The sequence below is a fragment of the Scyliorhinus canicula genome, unplaced genomic scaffold (assembly GCF_902713615.1).
Source record: "Scyliorhinus canicula unplaced genomic scaffold, sScyCan1.1, whole genome shotgun sequence".
NCBI lineage: Eukaryota > Metazoa > Chordata > Chondrichthyes > Carcharhiniformes > Scyliorhinidae > Scyliorhinus > Scyliorhinus canicula.
In genome coordinates, this window is record NW_024055881.1 from 103757 (window position 1) to 126476 (window position 22720).

At 45.6% G+C, this 22720-nt stretch overlaps 1 protein-coding gene, 1 long non-coding RNA gene and 1 pseudogene across 2 annotated transcripts; all 3 read right to left on the bottom strand.

Moving 5' to 3' along the window:
- Window positions 1-3036: 3036 nt before the first annotated feature.
- Window positions 3037-4592, bottom strand: LOC119961264. The gene is made up of 2 exons (XR_005459632.1): window positions 3657-4592; window positions 3037-3518 (listed from the first exon to the last, which is right to left on the bottom strand). It is a non-coding gene; the product is annotated as an uncharacterized LOC119961264 (long non-coding RNA).
- A 720-nt stretch (window positions 4593-5312) lies between these two features.
- LOC119961257 lies at window positions 5313-22072 on the bottom strand (annotated as a pseudogene).
- On the bottom strand, window positions 11953-22667 carry LOC119961255 (zinc finger protein 271-like). The gene is made up of 5 exons (XM_038788692.1): window positions 22649-22667; window positions 22081-22405; window positions 15046-15165; window positions 13249-13303; window positions 11953-12880 (listed from the first exon to the last, which is right to left on the bottom strand). Exons 1-5 carry the CDS (start codon window positions 22665-22667, stop codon window positions 12089-12091), a joined length of 1311 nt encoding a protein of 436 aa, XP_038644620.1. The 3' UTR covers window positions 11953-12088.
- Window positions 22668-22720: the final 53 nt, after the last annotated feature.

The window sequence follows — 22720 nt, forward strand, 5'->3', positions numbered from 1 at the left end:
TCGAACCTGGGACCTTCGCGCCGTGAGGCATTAGGGCTAACCCACAAAACCACCATGCTGCATCCCCACAACGCAAAGATGTGCAGGTTAGGCCCAGTGGACATGCTGAATTGTCCCTGAATTGGAAAAAATGAATTGGGCACTCTAAATTTATTTTAAAAAAGGACAGTGATTGACTGTCAGTCAATCAACCTTTATCCCAGTTTCAATATTTTTATATCCACTGAAATGTTCAAAAATCTTTTTTACTGTCCTCATGATTTTCTAGAGACCCAAAATTAGTATTTTTACTGTCCTAATCATGTTCCAGAGTCACTAAAATATTTTTTCTGTCGCAATGATTTTCCAGAAACCCATGTATTTCATATAATTTCACAGAATTTACATTGCAGAAGGAGGCCATTCGGCCCATCGACTCTGCACCGGCTCTTGGAAAGAGCACCCTACCCAAGCCCACACCTCCACCCTATCCCCATAACCCAGTAACCCAGGACTATGGGCAAATTTGAACACTAAGGGCAATATAGCATGGCCAATCCACCTAACCTGCACATCTTTGGACGCGGGAGGAAACCGGAGCACGCAGAGGAAACCTACGCACACATGGGGAGAATGTGCAGACTCCGCACCAACAAGTGACCCAAGCTGGGAATCGAACCTGGGACCCTGGAGCTGTGAAGCTAAATTGCCCTGAAGTACCCAAAATTGCCCTGAGAGTTGGGTGGGGTTACTGGAATAGGGTGGAGGTGTGGGCTTGGGTCGGGTGCTCTTTCCAAGAGCCGGTGCAGACTCGATGGGCCCAATGGCCTCCTTCTGCACTGTAAATTCTATGAATCAGTCCCTCGATTTGAGGGTGACGTCTACTCAGGGTTGTGAATTTCTATCGAAAGGGAAAATGCTGGAAAATCTCAGCAAGTCTGGCAGCATCTGTAGGGAAAGAAAAGAGCTAACGTTTCGAGTCCGATGACTCTTTGTCAAAGCCCATTGATTGTGAATTTCTATCCTGGGTCTTCACATGGCTGAACAGAGCCGCAGAGCTTTGGACAGATGGGACAGAATGTCTAATAAGAGAGTGAAATCCAGAGAGCAGGATTGGCTTCCTTCTCTTTCCATCTCTGCCACTGCTTTGCATCATCAATAAGACATTGGGATTCAAAGACTAATCCAGTTTGATGGACAAGTTGTCTCCATTCTGAACAATGGGGAACAAGCCCCTCCCACTCATTGAAACGTCGCCCCGACAAAGACGGCAAACGCGCATGCGCCCTGATTTACATCCAATAAAGATGGCGGCCGTTAACCTGAGCCCAACGTGAGGAGCTGCAGTTCCGCTCGGGACAAACTGGGTCCCGGAAACCTTTCCGATGTTTGCGATTTCAACAACTTTACACAACGTTTCCGCCCGCCCCCGCGATCTCTCGCTCCCTCCATATTGTTAAAGTCCTCTCACCGATTTCCGATCCGAAAACACATTCTTCTACATCGCCATTACACACACTGCGCATGCTTCAATAACAGCGGGCCCGCCCCTCATTCACTCAGATTGGTTGGAGGACTAGCTGCTTCCGGTCGGTCCCGCAGTCCCGCCCCTCCTCTTCCTATTGGTCCGGGGCTGCCGTCAATCACCCAGGCATTGTGAGGCAGATTTCAGGCTGACTCGCTGATTGACTCAATAATCATCGAGGTACAATCATAGAATTTACAGTGCAGAAGTCGGCCGTTCGGCCCATCGAGTCTGCACTGGCTCTTGGAAAGAGCCTCTCCACCCTGTCCCTGTAACCCAGCGACCCCATCTAACATAAGGGCAATTTAGCATGGCTAATCCACCTAACCTGCGCATCTTTGGACTGTGGGAGGAAACCGGAGCACTTGGAGGAAACCCATGCAGACACGGGGAGAACGGGCAGACTCCACACAGGCAGTGACACTTTTGTTGGGGCTTCTAGCTGATTTTGGTCTTTTATTTTGACTGGACCACATATCATAGAATTTACAGTGCAGAAGGAGGCCATTCCGCCCATCGAGTCTGCACTGGCTCTTGGAAAGAGCACCCTACCCAAGGTCAACACTTCCCCCTATCCCAATAACCCCACCCAAAACTAAGGGCAATTTTGGACAAAGGGCAATTTATCATGGCCAATCCACCTAACCTGCACATCTTTGGACTGTGGGAGGAAACCGGAGCACCCGGAGGAAACCCACGCACACACGGGGAGGATGTGCAGACTCCGCACAGACAGTGACCCAAGCCGGAATCTAACCTGGGACCCTGGAGCTGTGAAGCCATTGTGCTATCCACAATGCTACCGTGCTGCCATGCTTGGGGAAAGCAAGAGACAAAAGAAGGTTTGATAGAAACTAGAATGATCTGTTGTGAATTTATATCCTATTCTTATAGTGATCGTTTTTGTAAACTTATTTTTCAGGCATTAGAACGGGAGGATTGGCAGCTGGGCAACTCAAACCAAATATAACATCAAGATCTGACAGTCACTCAATTCATTAGGATCTAAATATCACAAACTGTCAATGTGCTTGTCTGTTCGGACTGTGGGAAGAGATTTCAAACTTCAGTGTGACTGGAAAAGCCCCGAGACCCACACAAACCTGAGTGAGAGTGTTCCAGTGAACTGACTGTGGAGAGAGCTTTAACCAGTTACACAGCCTGAAAAATCATCTTGTTTCCTCTTGTGGGAGAGTCTGAGACCAGAGGACATAATCTCAGAGTAAGGGATCTCAAATTTAGGACAGAGGTGAGGAGACATTTCTTCCATCAGAGGGTAGTGAATCAGTGGAATTCTTCAGCTGAGCAATCATTCTGTCTCTAGAGTTGACCATAAAAAGGCAAAGGTGAAGGTGTCTTAACCCGGATGGGCCGCATGGTGGCGCAGTGGCTCTTTCACTGAGGGGCCTTGAGTTCAGACACATCCCAGACAGGACTGGTGAGAAATATCTGTCTGGGAAAGGGAAGACAACTGTATAATCGGGGAAGTGGAGCGGTGCCGATAGACCTTGGAGAAAGGAGTTCAGATTAGACTTATTTTCTTCATTTTTCATTCAATATTTATTAAAATTTCAGAGAAAATATTATACAAAAGTTTATTTTGATGTTGACAAAACGGAACATAACGATTGAAGGTCACAGTGAGAACAGAACACATGCCCTCTGAGCTGCCAAATGTATGTACAACTGTAACAGACACAAGAGAGAACAGGAGCTCAACATAAAGGGAAGAAAACTGTTGTGAATAAGGTACGAGGTAAGTTACTTATTTAGACATGACATTGAGAATAATTATTAGCTACAATTACATTACAGCCAAAATTATCTTGTACATTTTAAACTGAAAAGCAGAAATACTGTCCATGATTGTCTCAGTTACAGATGCAGAATAATAAACTGAGAGAATTTTACTGTTAGAGTCACCAAGAGGAGATATTGTATTTGTGTCACACACAGATCATAATAAACAGCTGAGGAAAATCTACAGCATCCGAACGTCAACCGATCACTTGATCTGTAAAAGAAAGAGAAAATGATGAAGCAGATGTTTATGATCTGGGACATTGATGTTAGAGTTTTTAATCAATCAAACATTTAGGGTTTTTAACCAGCTTCTGTCAGTTTGAAGTGTGAGTGGATTGAATCTTCTCACCTTCACCAAAGTGACAGCAGCGCTGTAGGAAATGCTCAGGAAGAACAGGGTGATGAATGTGGAAGCGGTTGTCCAGATGTTGCCGTTATCATCCTCATAGCCTTCAGTCCAGGTGTGGTCTGTGGTATCTACGGGGATAGAGCCCAATAAATATAATCAGATTGTTAGTTAATACACGTTTTGTTTTTAATATTCTCGTTTCATTTTCTCCCTCTGCTAATTCATTCTTTAATATATTTGTCATTGCATATCTACTGTTGAGTTCATGCCACTCGGAAATCGATCTCTGTAACTTTTTTCTTCCAATTAAGGGGCAATTTAACATGGCCAATCCACCAACCCTGCACATCTTTGGGTGGTGGGGGTGAGACCCACGGGTCACGGGGAACCTCCACAGGGACAGAGACCCAGGAGCGGGATCGTGAGGCAGCAGACCTAACCATTGCGTCACCGTGCCGCACTTGCTGACGTTTGTGTTTGTTCTTTAGCTTTTGTATCTGTGTAGATGCGAAATCCGTGTTGCTTTACTCTTCATCGATGTCTTTATAAGTGTCATTGTGTGTGTTCATGTGTCAATGAGTATTGATCTGTGTATTTGTGTGTCAGCGCCTGTGTGTAAATTTATCTTAAGTCAATGTGTATATACAAGTGTTTTATTGTGTGTGTTTGTGTGTTGAAATCTATGTTTATATATTAATGCCTGTGTTAATATAAGTTTAGAGTTCCCTGCCCAGTAATAAAAGTGTTAATGTGTCTTTATACGTTCAACATGCATGTCAGTGTCTTAATGTTTGTGTGTGGATAAGTGCGTTTGTGTGTGTGTTTGTTGATGCGTGTATTTCATCACGTGTATGGAATACAATGTTGACAAATATGAGGTTATCCATTTTGGTAGGAATAACAGCAAACGGGATTATTATTTAAACGATAAAATATTAAAGCATGCCGCTGTTCAGAGAGACTTGGGTGAGCTAGTGCATGAGTCACAGAAGGTTGGTTTACAAGTGCAACAGGTGATTAAGAAGGCAAATGGAATTTTGTCCTTCATTGCTAGAGGGATGGAGTTTAAGACTAGGGAGGTTATGTTGCAATTGTATAAGGTGTTAGTGCGGCCACACCTGGAGTATTGTGTTCAGTTTTGGTCTCCTTACTTGAGAAAGGACGTACTGGCGCTGGAGGGTGTGCAGAGGAGATTCACTAGGTTAATCCCAGAGCTGAAGGGGTTGGATTATGAGGAGAGGTTGAGTAGACTGGGACTCCCCCCTCGAAGGATGAGGGGGGATCTTATAGAAACATTTAAAATTATGAAGGGAATAGATAGGATAGATGCGGGCAGGTTGTTTCCACTGGCGGGTGACAGCAGAACTAGGGGGCATAGCCTCAAAATAAGGGGAAGTAGATTTAGAACTGAGTTTAGGAGGAACTTCTTCACCCAAAGGGTTATGAATCTATGGAATTCCTTGCCCAGTGAAGCAGTTGAGGCTCCTTCATTACATGTTTTTAAGGTAAAGATAGATAGTTTTTTGAAGAATAAAGGGATTAAGGGTTATGGTGTTCGGGCCGGAAAGTGGAGCTGAGTCCACAAAAGATCAGCCATGATCTAATTGAATGGCGGAGCAGGCTCGAGGGGCCAGATGGCCTACTCCTGCTCCTAGTTCTTATGCTGGTGTCTCAGCAGGTGGGATGACTGAGTAAATCCCTCTGTGAATCTTTGTGAACTTTCTGGTGTGTCTGTAGGTGGGATGACTGAATGAATCCCTTCCCACACTCAGAGCAGGTGAATGGCCTCTCCCCGGTGTGAACTTGCTGGTGACTCTGCAGATCGGATGAAAGAGCGAATCCCTTCCCACACTCAGAGCAGGTGAATGGTCTCTCCCTGGTGTGAATGCGTTGGTGTGCTTGCAGGTTGGCTGAACGAGTGAATCCCTTCCCACATTCAGAGCAGGAGAATGGCCTCTCCCCAGTGTGAACTTGCTGGTGATTCTGCAGGTCCGATAACTGAATGAATCCCCTCCCACACTCATGGCAGGTGAATGTCCTCTCCCTGGTGTGAACCTCCTGATGTGATGCTAGATGAGATGATTGAATAAAACGTTTCCCACACTCGGAGCAGGTGAATGGCCTCTCCCTGCTGTGAACCCCCTGATGTGATGCTAGGTGAGATGATTGAATAAAACGTTTCCCACACTCGGCGCACGTGAATGGCCTGTCCCTTGTGTGGACTCCCTGATGTGTCACTAGGTGCGATAATTGAATAAAACGCTTTCCACACTCGGAGCAGGTGAATGGCCTCTCGCTGCTGTGAACCCCCTTATGTGTCACTAGGTGTTAGGATTGAATAAAACACTTCCCGCACTCGGGGCAGTTGAACAGTCGCTCCCTCGTGTGGACTCGCTGGTGTATCAGCAGGTGGGATGACTGAGTGAAACCCTTTCCACACTCGGAGCAGGTGAACGGTCGCTCCCCTGTGTGAACTTGTTGGTGATTCAGAAGGTCAGATGAATGATTGAATTGTTTCCCACACTTGGAGCAGGTGAACGGCTTCTCCCCAGTGTGAACTTGCTGGTGTGTCAGCAGGTGGGATGACTGAGTGAATCCCTTCCCACACTCAGAGCAGGTGTACGGCCTCTCCCTCGTGTGAATTTGCTGGTGATTCCACAGGTCAGATGACTGGAGAAATCCCTTACCACACTCGGAGCAGATGAACGGCCTTTCCACAGTGTGACTGCATTGCTGAATCTTGAGGGCAGATGGGGAGCAGTCTCCTTCCCCATACTTGGAGCAGGCGAATGGTCTCTCCCCAGTGTGAACAGGTTTATGAGTTTCCAGTGCAGATGGGTTACGGCTATCCTTCCCATAGTCCTCAACTTCCCGTGGTTTCTCCATGGTGCGGGTGATTTTGTGTCTTTCCAAGTTTGACAATCAGTTAAAGCCTGGTCCACACACACAGCATGTGTACGGTCTCTTCCCCGCTGGAAATGGTATGATATTTCTGCAGCCTGTATAATTGGTTAAAGCCCTTTCCACAGTCAGTGCACTGGACACTCTCACTCAGATCTGTGTTTCTTGGTGCCTTTCCAGTCATACTAATGTGATGGCCAAAACAGACAATTTCCCTTTCGTGATTCAAAGACTGATGGCATTCAGGTTCTGGTAATTCGAGTGGCTCTGTTAAGTCTTGATGCATTTTGAGATTTCTGGCTGCAAATCCTCCCCTTCTGACATCCTGTAAAAGGAGTTTACAAAAGTCTTCACTAAGTACAGGACAGAAATTCAGAACAGACAATGCTAGTTTCTGTATAATATTCCTCTCCCTTTCCCCTGAATTGGTTTATCTCCATCCCACACATTCTTCCCACATTCTCACTATGATTTAATAATTAGTACTTCATTACTTAACTATAAATACTCTATCTAATATGTACCATATTACAAAACTGGATATAGCTGTGTCCTACATTGATTTACTATCTCCTCAGGGCAGCATGGTGGTGTAGTGGTTAGCACTGCTGCCCCGGGTCAGGTTTGCACGTTCTCCCTGTATCTGCGTGGGTTTTGCCCCCACAGCCCAAAAAGATGTGCAGGTTAGATGAATTGGCCACGCTAAATTGTCCTTTAATTGGGAAATAAAAGAATTGGGTGCTCTAAATTTAAAGAAAATACTGTCCCCTGAAATGTCAGCCATCTCTGTGGATGCCAGCCCTTTTGAACATTGGGAAAGAGGCCATCCTTTTAGCCAGACAAAATAAATGTGTCAAGCTGAGGGAGAGAGACCTGGGCCAATCTTCCCAGAGTCTGCACCCTCCCTGGATTCAGTTCCTTTCCCTTCGGTCCCTGCAAGTCAACAATTTAACCCCAGAATGAGTAAATGGAAAGGGGGAGGAAAGACAGTATTTCACTCACAGATTTGGAGTCAGGAGGAGGTTTACTCTTCTGTGAAGCTCAATCTGAATGCACCCAAAGCCGTGCTTTGATTGGCTGGAGGAACAAAGTTCTTCCGGTCCCTTGACAATTGCCTTTAGTCGATGACCTGAACGAAGACAATGGGAAAGCGGAAGTTACATCAATCCGGAGACACTTTGACCCCTTATCACACTCAACTGTTGATCAAGAGAAAGCACATGCGCACAACATCTTCCGGTTGAACATGCGCATTTCGGGCCGCACGTCCGCGCGATGAATGGAGCGGTTTCCCAGGCGCGGAGGCTTGTGGGAGCTGGAGCGGCCATTAATTGTTGGGAGCCCAGTCTCTGAACTCCTGGCACTGTATGACCGGTGGTCATGAGAGGGCGCATTGAACCCACCCGGACAGAAAATACAAGTGGGTCGTCATTGGAATTAATTATAACACCGTTTAGCAATATAATTTGTTAAATTCACGTTTTAAGATTTAGACACCAGAGTGACACATTAGGGAGGTAAATAGCGGAGTGTGAAACAGAATCCGAGAGCCAGCAGCATTGGGGAGGAGAACTGGGCAATTTAATTTAATTTATTATTGTCACATGTATTGGTATACAGTGAAAAGTATTGTTTCTTGCATGCTATACAGACAACGCATAGCATACATAGGAAAGGAAGGAGAGACTACATAATGTAATGTCATAGCTAGGGTGTGGAGAAAAGATCAACTTAATATGAGGTAGGTCCATTCAAAAGTCTGATGGCAGTAGGGAAGAAGCTGTTCTTGAGTCGGGTAGTACATGACCTCAAACTTTTGTATCTTTTTCCTTTTAAAAAAAAAAATGTTTTCTTCCAATTAAGGGCAATTTAGCATAGCCAATCCACCTACCTTGCACATTGGGTTGTGGGGGTGAAACCCACACAGACACGGGGAGAATGTGCACACTCCCCACAGACAGAGACCCGGGGCTGGGATCGAACCCGGGTCCTCAGCGCCGTAGGCAGCAGTGCTAACCACTGCGCCATTGTGCCACCCTTTGTATCTTTTTCCTGATGGTGCACCCACCCGGGTGCATGGGTCCTTAATTATGCTGGCTGCCTTTTCGAGGCAGCGGGAATTGTAGACAGAGTCAGTGGATAAGAGGCTGGTTTGCATGATGGATTGGGCTACATTCACAACCTTTTGTAGTTTCCTGCGGTCTTGGGCAGAGCAGAAACCATACCAAGCTGTGATACAACCAGAAAGAATGCTTTCTATGGTGCATCTGTAAAAGTTGGTGAGAGACACAGCTGACATGCCAAATTTCCTTAGTCTTCTCAGGAAGTCGAGTCGTTGGTGGGCTTTCTTAATGGGCATGGGGGGATGAGGACACGTTGTTGGTAATCTGGTTGGTAAATCTGAAGTTCTCGACCCTTTCTAAATCATTCCATTGATGTAGACAGGGGCATGTTCTCCACTACGCTTCCTGAAGTCGATGACAATCTCCTTTGTTTTGTTAACATTGAGGGAGAGATTATTGAGCGAGAGAAAGTTGTGTGATAACCAGAGTATCAATTTAAAATTTCTATCCTGTCCTGGCAGTGATGGTTTTGATTGATGTGTTTACAAGGGATTGGAATGGAAGGATTTTCAGTTGGAAATATCTCCATTCATTAGGACATAACTAGCATCAGCGATTCAAAGTCAAGATAGGAATCCTTGCTCCCTGTTCCAAAAGGTTTCAAACATCAATGCCCCGGCTGATGAAGGCAAGCATACCATATGCCTTCTTAATCACCTTGGCCACCTGCGTTTCCACTTTTAGGCAACTGTGGACCTGCACACCTCGATCCCTCTGTATGTTAATGTTCCTAAGGGTTCTGCCATTTACAGCATACAGGAAGTAAAGCAAATGTACAGGTGTAGAAAATCTAGACTGTTGCTCAGCTACCAGCGTTATATTGGGACAGCAAGAACTTTGAAGTTCACTGTGAGCGAGTGTCAGGATGAGCTGGCCACAAGACAGGGAACTGCAGAGAGCAGATTTCAGAAAAGTTGAGAAATTTCAGTAAGTCCCAGAAACAAATGAATGGAACAAAGTAGAGTTCCAGGAAGACTATCAAATCAAAAGAAAAAAAATGGGAATTTGAACAAAGTCCTGTTCAGGGAAATTCAAATCAAAGGCAGAGAAAGGATTTGAAATAAACAGACTACTGCAGGATCTAATTTTAAAGTCGGCTCGAGGAGAATATCCGAGGTGATCAAAAGGTTGCTGACAACTTACTACAGCCTGTGAGACAGTTGTGACCTGTGGGTGAGGCTGGGTACTTCAGAGACTGTTTGGAAGCTTAAGTGCACATTGTCACCTAGGACAGAGGAATGCAGAAATTAGAGTTGAAATCCTGGAGTTGGATCCTTGGTGAAGACATCCGAGACAAAGCATTGTGTGGCTGAAGACGCCAAAGCATTTTCTTCGAGAGCGAAGATTGGAAACCCTTGTGTAGAAGACAGTTTCTGTGAGAAACTCAGTGTGACAATCATCTGGGAAATTGATGAGAAATCCATAGATGTTGTATTGGATGGTCTCTGTCACTTGGTTTGAGAATGTGGGGTGTCTGACCACATTTCACCCATTGGTTTGCATAGACTGTGTACATACTGAGAACATTAAAGTACGAGATAAGGTTTGTAACTTGTGTACACTGGATACACGACAGGCCCGACAGTTCAATCAGCTCCACTCTCAGCTCAGGAGAGCTCAGCAGCTCCACACACTATCCACAGGAGAGATCTCCTGGTCCAGCGGGACCAAGATTCGTGTTTTAACTGACACCACAAAAAAACATCAGTTACTCATCTGATTGCTGTGGAAACTTACTCTGCTTTAACAGGCTGTAATGAAACAGCAACAACTTGTATTTATACAACATGATTAATGTAATAAAACATCCCAATGTGTTTCAGGGGAGATTCATAAAGAAAAACATTGTCACTGAGTCACATTGGGCGATATTTGAACAGATGGACACACGGATGATTGGAGAGGCAGGTTTTAACAACAATCTTTAATCAGGAGAGAGAGATGGAGCTTCTGGGGAGTGAATTTCAGAGTTTCATACCAAGGTCCTGCCACGAATGGTGGAGTTATTAAAATCAGAGATGTGAAGAGGCCAGAATGAGAAGAGTACAGACATCTCAGAGAGGGTGCGATTAGAGATTACAGAGATAAGGAGGGACAAGGCCAGGGAGGAATTTGAAACAAGGATGTGAATTTTTAAATTGAGGCATTACCAGACCAGGAGCAAAGTCAGTTAGCACAGGGCTGTTGGTGAACAGTTGGTGTCAGGCAGCGGAGGTTTGGATGATCTCACATTTCCGTGTGGGGGTGGGGTGAATGGGAGAGGCTGGTCAGGAATGTATTGGAATCATCAAGTCTAAAGGTAACAGGGGCATGGATGAGGGTTTCAGTATCAGGTGAGCTGGGGTGTAGGGGGGGGGGGGGGGGGGGGGACAGGTGACAGTATGGAGATTGAAATATCTGGTATTAGTGATAGTGTGGATATGTGGTCAGAAACTCGTCTTGGGGTCAAATCTGACACGGCGATTGTGGAGACTGTGGTTCAGCCTCAGACAGTTTCCAGGGAGAGGGATGGACTCGGGAGTTAGGAAAAGGGAATTTGTGGTGGTGACTGAAGACAATGGCTTCGGTCTTCCCAATATTTAATTGGAAGAATTTTCTGCTTGTCCAGTACTGGATGTGGGATTAACAGTTTGATAATTGAGTAACAGTGGAGGAATGGAGAGGGATGGTGGTGAGGTAGAGCTGGGTGTTGTCAGTGTACATGTGAAAACTAACACGGTGCTTTTGGATGATGTCACCTCGGGGCAGCTTGTAGATGGGAAATAGGAGGGGCCGAGGACAGATCCTTGGGGGCCACAGTCCAAGAATTTTGGATAGGCAGGTTGGAGATGGGGTGCTAGTTTGCAAAGATGGTCAGATGAACACTTTTTTTTTTAAAAAAAAGGATGATTGATGACAGTGAATTTAAGAGAGAATCATTAAGGATATCAGTCACATGGAGAAGTTGGATGGTCAGCATTTTTTTGAGGAGAGGGTCAAGGGAGCAGAAGGTGGGTCTCATGGACAAGATGAGCTCTGAGAGGGAAGGAGATAGAGAAACTGGAGAAAGATGTGAGTTCAGGACTCAGACTTTGAGGAAATGTAGAAATGGTTTGGCCTGGTGGGTTAGTGGGAGGGAGGGAAGCAGCCGAGGCAGCTGATCAGATTGTCTCAATCTTAGTGACAAAGAAACTCCATGAGCACCTGTTGTTGGAGGTGAGGATGGAGGAGACAGGGGAGAGGGAGAACACTTCAAAAAGAACTAACTTACGTTAGAGAGTCAACACACCGTGTTTAGCACAAAACTGATTTATTTGACTATTATCTACAATATTAGTGAAGATATATGGGCTGGAGTTTATTAACATCAGCAGAAACAGACCCCAATAAACATGGTTCAGTGTGGATATGATTAACCACAAAATCCAATCACTGTAGTCCATTGTGAACTCGCTGGTGTTTGCACAGGGTGGATGAGGTAGTAAATCCCTTCCCACACTCTGGGCAGGCGAATGGTCTCTCCCCAGTGTGAACGCGTTGGTGTCGCAGCAGTGTGGATGACTGAGTGAATCCTCTCCCACATTTGGAGCAGGTGAATGGCCTCTCCCCAGTGTGAATTCTCTGGTGTGCAGTGAGTTGTTCTGCTCCCCTGAACCCTGTCTCGCAGTGAGAGCATCTGAACGGTCTCTCGTCAGTGTGAACGCGTTGATGGCGGATCAGTTCCCCAGACCTTTTATAGCACTTTTCACAGTCTGGACATTTAAATGGTCTCTCTGTGGTGTGAACACGTTGATGATACATCAGTTCCCGGGGACTTTTATAGCACTTTACACAGGCCGAGCATTTAAATGGTCTCTCATCAGTGTGAACACTCTGATGTTTCAGCAGGGTGGATAAATCAGTGAATCTGTTCCCACACTCTGAGCAGGGGAATGGTCTCTCCCCAGTGTGAACCCGCTGGTGCGTCAGCAGTGCAGATGACTGAGTAAATCGCTTCCCACACTCTGAGCAGGTGAACGGTCTTTCCCCAGTGTGAATACGTAGGTGTACAGTGAGTTCTTCTGATCGCCTGAACCCAGACCCACAGTGGGAGCACTTGAACGGTCTCTCATCAGTGTGAACAAGTTGATGACGCATTAGGTCCAGGGAACTTTTATAGCACTGCCCACAGTCTGGGCATTTAAAAGGTCTCTCCTCAGTGTGAATTCGCTGGTGTTTCAGCAGGTTGGATGACTGAGCGAATCCCTTCCCACACTTGGAGCAGGTGAATGGCCTCTCCCCAGTGTGAACTCGCTGGTGCGTCAGCAGCCCTGATGTGCGAGTGAATCCCTTCCCACACTCGGGGCAGATGAATGGTTTCTCCCCACTATGAACTCGCTGGTGTCTCAGCAGCTGGGAGGATTGGGTGAATCCCCTCCCACACTGTGGACAGGTGAATGTTCTCTCCACACTGTGAACCCACTGGTGTTGCAGCAGGTTGGATGATCGAGCGAATCCCTTCCCACAATCAAAACAGGTGAATGGCCTCTCCCCAGTGTGACTGCGATGATGAGATTCCAACTCAGATGGGGATCTAAATCCCTCCTCACAGTCTCCACATTTCCAAGGTTTCTCCTCACTGTGATTGTTGCCGTTTTCTTCCATCTTAAAAATTCATTGATATTCAGTTTACAACTAAATGGGGAACTCTGTCCGATTATGACGTCGTTTGCTTTGTGTTTCTTGATTGCAAATCCTCCCCTTCGCACACCCTGTGAAATTGATTTAAAACAGAAAATAGGGAGTGAGAGAGAACCCACAAAAACACAAAGGAAGGCTCTGAAATTGAGCTGAATGAATCTGGTCATTTGTGGGGCCGGCACCAAGAAAAAATGACCATGAAAACTGCTGGATTGTTGCAGAAAAACAACTGGTTCATTAATGTCTTTCAGGGAAGGGAACTTGCCACCACTGTGGACCGAGACAAGACTCTGACGTCTATAACAACATAATAGAAGTAGAACATTTGACCCATCGAGCCTGCTCCGCCATGCAGCACAATCATGGCTAATTTTAATCTTCAACTCCACTTTCCCATCAGCTCCCCAGATCCTTTTGACTTCCCAAGAGACCAAAATTTTTTTTTTTTTTTTTTTTTATAAATTTAGTGTACCCAATCATTTTTCCAATTAAGGGGCAATTTAGAGAGGCCAATCCACCTAGCTTGCACCTTTTTGGGTTGTGGGGGCGAAACCCACGCAAACACGGGGAGAATGTGCAAACTCCACACGGACAGTGACCCAGAGCCGGGATCGAACCTGGGACCTCGGCGCCGTGAGGCAGCAGTGCTACTCACTGCGCCACCGTGCTGCCCTCCAAGAGACCAAAATAATAATAATCTTTACTATTGTCACAAGTAGGTTTACATTAACACTGCAATGAAGTTGCTGTGAAAAGTCCCTCGTTGCCACATTGGATTGGATGGATCCAATCTGGTGCCTGTTGGGGTACACAGAGGGAGAACTCAGAATGTTCCCTGAATAGAACATATTTGGGACTTGTGGGAGGAAACGCACGCAGACACAGGGAGAACAAGCGGGAATCGGACGTGGGACCATGGCGCTGTGAAGCAACAGTGCTAACTACTGTACCACCATGCCGCCCTCAATTCCCTCCATCTCAGCCTTAAATATATTCAATGATGGAGCACCACAACCCTATGGGGGAGAGAATTCTGTGATAAGAGAAGCAGAAAGGGGAAGTGAGAGATACAGAGAGAGAATGGGAGCAGTGGGACAGGAAAAGGTGTGGGAGACACAGAGCGATGAGAGGTATTTTATAAACCTACAACTGAACTACAATTTCCCAAACCCTCAAACTCCACCTTCTAGATGGACCAGGTCATCTTCGTGACTTGCCCGACATCTGGTATTGGATTTCCTCTATTTGAATATGGGTCAGAGCGAGGTCTTGGTCTTCAGTCCCCAGTCCAAATTCGTTAGCCACTGACTCCAGCCCTCTCCCTGGGAATTGTCTGAGGCTGAAGTAAACTATTTACTAATTCCCAAACCGAGATTCTGAGCAGACATTCACATCACCAACAGGATCGCCTATTCCCACTATAGCGAGATTGACCCAACTCCAGCCTGGTTTCATGGCGGATCCTATTGCCCCCAATAAAGATGGCGGCCGTACATGCGCTCTACTGTCCAATGCCCCCCAAAAAGATGGCTCCAACTTCGTCTATTGTACAAGATGGTGGCTGCAAAATCGGTCCGAACACAGGACCTCGAGCTTTTCATTTGTGGTATGAGGCCTTCATCCGGTTTTGTTAAAGCTTCCCTTCCTGCACCGGGTGTTTATGACACCTCCCCTCTCGCCCACCGCTTCCATTTAACCTCACTCACCTGCTATCTCCAATCAGTTTCTGCTCTTCCTGCAGCTTCGACACCAACACGTCCGACCACTGCCAACACCCGCACTGCGCACGCTCCAGCAAAAGCGGAGTGCGCCTGCGCAATGATCTCCTGTGGTGAATATAGGGCATATTCACCCTCTCAATGCATGCTGGGTAGTCACATCACCATTACAATGCGATATTGTTGAATACGTGCTCCGATTATAATTTGAACCATAGAAGTAAAAATCTGAAGTCCGTATTATGAATGGTGGGGGATCTGCGCCATAAAATACAGAGGAGAGGGCTGGCGTAGTTATTGTGGTGGATGTTGTTGCCAGCAACATAGGTAGAATACAAGAGGTTCTCCTCAGGGAGCATGAGCAGCTCAGATTTGAATTACATCGCGAACAAAAAAGTAATACCCTCCAGATTACTATTTGCTTTGAGTAAATGGGGTCAAAATGTCGAATGCGTTATTCGTGTGGGAGAAATGACTTTTGATTCAAAAGGCACAAGAGTCAGGAGTGGGGAAAGAGGGAGTTGTATCATTAGGTTCACCTTCAATTGAACCAGATTGGGACTGGAACCCGGGTGAATCACATTAGGGCTGGCGGAAGAGAGATTTAAACAAACTGGTTGGCGATGCAACAGGGTTGAGGCGAGGGGAAAGACTGAAATTTAACGAGCAAAGTCAAAGTAGCTACAGGAAATGATAACCAAGTTATCAGATATGTACAAATATAATGCTGCAAGAGAGGGTCAGAGTAGGGAAACAGGATAGAAAGAGATTTAAATGCTCTCTATCTGAATACACCAGCATTTGTAATAAGATAGATGAACTGATGGCAGAGATAGAAATAAATGTGCATGGTATCGCAGCCAATACAGGATGCGTTTGCAAAGTTGCTCAGGTTGGAAACTGAATATTCTGGGGTAGTTGACAGAGGATAGGACAAGATGAAAGGGTATGGTTAGTTCTGTTGATCACATTTGAGATCAACACAGTCATGAGAAATGATCTTGGCTCAGAAGATGAAAAGGTGGAATTAGCTTGTCTAGAGATAAGCAAAATAAGTGTGGTAAGTCACGGTTGTATTTAGTAGTTTAAATGTCACTTAACAGTAGCAGCCTGGTCGCTTTATAACAGCTGTAGAAATAATAGGGACTTGTGAGAAAGGGAATTGTAGGTATTTATAACCAGGATATGAATTGGATAATGTGAAATGGCAGGGATAGGATTCAGGATGGCTGCATTATGTATACATAGAACATAGAACATAGAACAGTACAGCACAGAACAGGCCCTTCGGCCCTCGATGTTGTGCCGAGCCATGATCACCCTACTCAAACCCACATATCCACCCTATACCCGTAACCCAACAACCCCCCCCTTAACCTTACTTTTATTAGGACACTACGGGCAATTTAGCATGGCCAATCCACCTAACCCGCACATCTTTGGACTGTGGGAGGAAACCGGAGCACCCGGAGGAAACCCACGCACACAGGGGGAGGACGTGCAGACTCCACACAGACAGTGACCCAGCCGGGAATCGAACCTGGGACCCTGGAGCTGTGAAGCATTTATGCTAACCGCCATGCTACCCTGCTGCCCTACCCAGGACAGTTTAAGTGAAAGGGGGTGGAATGGTAGCACAGTGGTTAGCACTGCTGCTTCACAGCGCCAGGGTCCCCGGTTCAATTCCCGGCTTGGGTCATTGTCTGTGCAGAGTCTACACATTCTCCCCGTGTCTGCGTGGATTTCTTCCGGGTGCTCCGGCTTCCTCCCGCAAGTCCCAAAGACGTGCTTGTTAGGTGAATTCTCCCTCAGCGTACCCGAACTGGCACCGGAGTGTGGCGACTAGGGGATTTTCAAAGGAACTTCATTTCAGTGTTAATGAAAGCCTACTGGTGACACTAATAAAGTTCATTATTATTTTATTTTTATTCATTCAAGGGATGTGCATTAACAGGCTAGGCCAACATTTATTGCTCATCCCTCCTTGACCTCAAGAAGGTGGTGGTGAGCTTCCTTCTTGAACGGCTGAAGTACCCGAGGTATTGGCACACACACAGTGCTCTTAGGGAGGGTGTTTCAGAATTATGACCGAGTGACAGTGAAGGAATGGAAATATATTTCCAAGTTAGGATGGTGAGTAATTTGGAGGTGAACTTCCAGGTGATGGTGTTTTCATATATCTGTTGTCATTGTCCTAATGGATGATAGTGGTTGGGGGTTTGAAAGGTGTTGTGTAAGGAGCTTTAGTAAGTTTCACCAGTGCATATTGTAGATGTTACACGCTATTGCCACTGTTTGTTAGCAGTGGAAGGAGTGAATATTGTGGATGGGGTGCCAATCAAGTGGGCTGCTTTGTCCTGGATGGTGTCAAGCTTCTTGCGTGTTGTTGGGAGCTCCACTCAGGCAAAGGCAGAATATTCCATCACACTATGGGCAGCACGGTGGTTAGCACAGTCCAGAGGTGGTAATGCCATTGAATGTCACGGGGCATTGGTTAGATTCTCTCTTGTTGGAAATGGCCATTGCCTGGCACTTGACTGGCTTGAATGTTACTTGCCACTTATCAACCCAAGTCTGGATATTGTTCAGGTCTTGTTGCATTTGGAAATGAATTGCTTGAGTATCTGAGGACTTGTGAATGGCACTGAACATTGTACAGTAATCCCCAAGGTAAATACGTTTATTCAAAGATAAGGGTTTACTGAACAACTTTGAGACATTGACCTTCACAACTTCATACAGGTAACCAATCTGTAGAAGCCTAACCCTTTCAGGCTCCTTCTCTGACAGCAATTTCTGCGGAACGTGGCCTCAGTAGTCTTTAGCACTTGGCTAACAAGACCTTTGGAACCTCTATTTTATCCTCCAAAGTGACCATTAGCTCACTATAAGCCCATAAGACATAGGAGGAGAATTAGGCAACTCAGCCCATCGAGTCTGCTCCACCATTCAATCATGTCTGATATTCTTCTCATCCCCCATTCTCCTGCCTTCTCCCCATAACCCCTGACCCCCTTGTTAATCAAGAATCTATCTATCTATCTTTGTCTTAAAGTCACTCAGTAATTTGGCCTCCATGGCTTCTGCGGCAAAGAGTTCCACAGATTCACTACCCTCTGGCTGAAGAAATTCTTCCTCATTTCTGTTTTAAAGGATCGTCCTTTTAGTCTGTGATTGTGTCCTCTGGTTCTAGTTTTTCCTACAAATGGAAACATCCTCTCCACATCCACTCTATCCAGGCCTCGCAGTGTCCTGTAAGTTTCAATAAGATCCCCCCCTCATCCTTCTAAACTCCAACGAGTACAGACCCAGAGTCCTCAACCGTTCCTCATATGACAAGTTCTTCATTCCGGGGATCATTCTTGTAAACCTAAGGAAGGCCAGCACATCCTTCCTTAGACACGGGGCCCAAAACTGCTCACAATACTCAAAACGGGGTCTGATCAGAGTCCTACACAGCCTCAGAATTACATCCCTGGTCTTGTATTCTCGCCTCTCGACATGAATGCTAACATTACATTTGTCTTCCTAACTGCTGACTGAATCTGCGCGTTAACCTTAAGAGAATCCTGAATAAGGACTCCCAAGTCCCTTTGTGCTTCTGATTTTGTAAACATTTCCCCATTCCAAAAATAGTGTATGCCTCCATTCCTCCTTCCAAAGTGCATAACCTCACACTTTTCCACATTGTATTCCAGATGCCACTTCTTTACTCACTCTCCTAGCTAATCCAAATCCTTCTGCAGCCTCCTCAATACAACCTGTCCCGCTACAGATCTTTGTACAACTGCAAACTTAGCAACAGTGCCTTCAGTTCCTTCTTCCAGATCATTAATGTGCATTGTGAAAATGTGTGGTCCCAACACAGACCCCTGAGGCAAACCACTAGTCACCATCTGCCATCCTGAAAAAGACTCCTTTGTCCCCACTCTCTGCCTTCTACCAGTCAGCCAATCCTCTATCCATGCCAGGATCTTACCCTGAACACCAGGAGCTCTTAACAGTCTCCTATGCGGCACCTTGTCAAAGGCAGGAGTTGGGCCTGTTCTAACATGAAAATTGGTCAATTTGATCATTGGATTAATGTATTACTTGGATTGCAATTATTTATATCACCATCGCTCATTATCTAAAACAGGAATACAATCGAACTGTTTCATAATATCCCTTTATCTGATTCTGTACAATTCCTTATTCATACATTTTTAAATGTTGAGGCTTAACAGAGTTGGAAAGCCTCTCTTATCGGTACATTTATCCTCATTGCGCATTTTTTACAGATACACCAATTAGGCCTTTATATTTTTACAACAAATAAAACTGAGCCTTTCACTAAAACTACTGATTAAGTAATTGTAACTCAATGAAGATTCACTTCTTACTCAAGCATTACATACTGGTTGGTAATTAAAACAGTAATTGACAAAAGTTGAAGCTTTTCATCTTCCACTCACCAGGACATTCGCAAGAATAGAAAATTTAAATGGAACAACAATTTATACTTCATGAGAAGAGAGTGTTGATTTGTTGGTAAGTGGACTCTGATTGGTAGAGGCGTTGCCCTGGGAGCGGCGTTGCCGCGGAGAGGCATTGCCCTGGGAGAGGCGTTGCCATAGACAGTGCACCAGTTAACTAATAGGTCAAGCTTTGTTTAAATTCAAACCAGGCAGGTTGACTCTGACTGAATCAGGGCATTTTGCTGTGGAATGAACCATGTAAAATGTCAAGTTGCCATCAACCCAGATGACCATAGAGCTGACTGGTGGTGATTTAACCTGAGGATCGCCACCCCTCAGGTGAGGAACAAGATTGAGAAGGAGGGGCCTTCCTGAATAACCTCAGCCGGTATGGGGATTGAACCCGCGCTGCTGGCCTTGCTCCACGTCCCAAACCCGCAGTCCAGCCAATTGAGCACATCTGTCACTATTTTGTTCAGCTCAAGCATATGTGTTTCCAGCTTCTTCTGTCTGTATAGATCTGGGCTCTGTGTATTCACAGATGTAGCTTCTGGAACACAGGAGTGCACCACGCTGAAAGCCCGAATTATAATCTTAAATTGGGTGCCAGCGTAATTCTTACAACATTCAGGATTGCTTAACAAATATTATCCAATTGCGGATCACATCTCATGTAGCACAATGGGTTTTGGGTTTTGCAGCACACAGCAAAGACAAATCAAGGTCCATTACTAATAATAATCTAATAATCATTCTTATTGTCACAAATAGGCTTATATTTCTAAATTCATTTTTATTAGATGTGGGCATTGCTGGTTGGGTCAGCATTTATTGCCCATCCCTAGTTGTCCTTGAGAAAGTGGTGATGAGTTGCCTTCTAGAAGTGCTGCAGTCCTTCAGGTAGGTACACCCACTGTGCTGTGAGGGAGGCAATTCCAGCATTTTGCCCCAGCGACAGTGAAGGAGCAGAGATATATTTCCAATTTGGGGTGGTGAGTGACATGGAGGGGAACCTCCAGGTGGTGGGGTTCCCAGGTATCTGCTGCTCCTGTCCTTCCAGATGGTATTGGTTGTGGGTTTGGAATGTGTTGTCTAAGGAACCTTGGTGAGTTACTGCAGTGCATCTTGTCGAGGTACACAAGGTTGCTACTTTTTGTCGGTGGTGCAGGGTTTGAATGTTTTAGGAAGGGGGGAGCAATCAAGCAGGCTGCTTTGTCCTGGATGGTGTTGAGCTTATTGAGTGCTGTTGGCGCTGCACTCATCCAAGCAAGTGGAGATTATTCCATTCCACTCCTTACTTGTGCCTTGTAGATAGTAGACAGCCTTTGAGGGGTCGGGAGGGGATTTACTCGCCGTAGGATTTCTAGCCTTTGACCTGCCCTGGTAGCCACAGTATTAATGTGGCTGCTCCAGTTCAATTTCTGTTTAACGCTGCAATGTAGTTACTGTGAAAACTTAATTATCACCTTCATCATCAGTGGCTTTATGTAGTTTAATAAAGAAGAGTTACTAAATGAAACAGCTGAAAGAAATTGGAGATAAAATGGCTTCCTTGACATTGTTACTTATAACAGTGAATACAATATGAACAAGAATAATTTTAAAACTAAAAATGACTCCCCAGGCCTCCCTACATTTTCCCACATTGCAACAGTGACTCCACTTCAAAAGTACACCATGGGCTGCAAAATGCTTTGGGAAGCCCTGCAGTCGTGAGACGTGTTATAGAAATGCATTTTTTTTCAATTGTCCACAAATTTGCATATGGTACATTTAGTCATTAATAAAGATTCATGTTTTAATTTTATGAAATAACCATGTCTTTGATACCATGTTGACTACTCTGAAAATCCAAACACTTTCTCCTGAATTATTTGTTTGGAAACACAGTGAGGTTTTGTGATTTGGAATCCGCTGCCTGCATTGGATTGGATTGGATTTGTTTATTGTCACGTGTACCGAGGTACAGTGAAAAGTATTTTTCTGCAAGCAGCTCAACAGATCATTCAGTACATGGGAAGAAAAGGGAATTGAACAGAATTCAAGAAAATACATGAGAATACATAATAGGGCAACCCTTCCCACATTGAGAGACTGTTTTCCAAAAGAAAGGAAATGAAAATTGCAGGGAAAAGGGATTAACTGGGTAGCTCTTTCAAACAGTCAGCATGATCAGGACGGGCAGAATTACCACCTCCTAACCTCTTTGTCTTGTCTGCTTCTCAAGTGAGTGGTAATGACCTGGAATACACTCCCCATGAGTGAGGGAGAAACAGAGATGATGGAATAATTTTGAAAGGACACTTGTGGAAAATACACTTACCGGGATGGAACAGGGAAATGGGACTCACTGGATTGTTCTCGAGGAACCAGCAGGAATGTGATGGACTGAATGAGTGGAAATGTGCACTCCCATGCTCAAAAGAGCATCAGCCCACTGGAAGCAAAGTCATGAAATCAGCCAGTCCAGCAGAAACTCTCTGATCTTCCCTCTTCACCAACTGTCAGAAAGAACATGGTTTAGTCCTAAATGTGATTAACAGCAGAATCCAGCCACTGGAATCACTTATGAACTCTCCGGTGTCTCAGCAGGTTGGATAACTGAGTGAATCCCTTCCCACACACTGAGCAGGTAAATGGCTTCTCCCCAGTGTGAACAAGTTGGTGTCTCTGTAGGGCAGATGGATCGCTGAACCCCTTCCCACATTCGGGGCAGGTGAATGGCCTCTCCCCGGTGTGAACGCGTTGGTGAACAACCAGGTTGCAAGACTGACTGAATCCCTTCCCACATACAGAGCAGGTGAATGGCCTCTCCCCGGTGTGAACTCGCTGGTGTGTCTGCAGGTGTGATGAATTCCTGAATCCCTTCCCACAGTCAGAGCACGTGAATGGCCTCTCCCCAGTGTGAACTCGCTGGTGTGTCAGCAGGTGTGATGAATCCCTGAATCCCTTCCCACACTGAGAGCAGGTGAACGGCCTCTCCTTGGTGTGCACATGCTGATGTTTCCGCAGGGTGGATGAATCACTGAATCCCTTTACACAGACAGAGCAGGTAAATGGTCTCTCTCCAGTGTGAATACGTCGATGGGTTTCAAGAGCAGACGGGAACAGAAATCCCTTCCCACAGTCCCTACATTTCCACAGTTTTTCCATCATGTGGGTGTCCTTGTGTCTCTCCAGGTTTGACAATCAGTTGTAGCATTGTC

Bases quoted from the DNA above. Each gene is read 5' to 3' on its own strand.
- LOC119961255 (XM_038788692.1), bottom strand. The intron at 15,166-22,080 runs GTGATTCCAGTG...TATTCACCACAG, and splicing joins AGACACCGGAGAGTTCATAA to GAGATCATTGCGCAGGCGCA. The intron at 12,881-13,248 runs GTGAGGAGGGAT...TCATCCAACCTG, and splicing joins ACCTTGGAAATGTGGAGACT to CTGAAACACCAGCGAATTCA.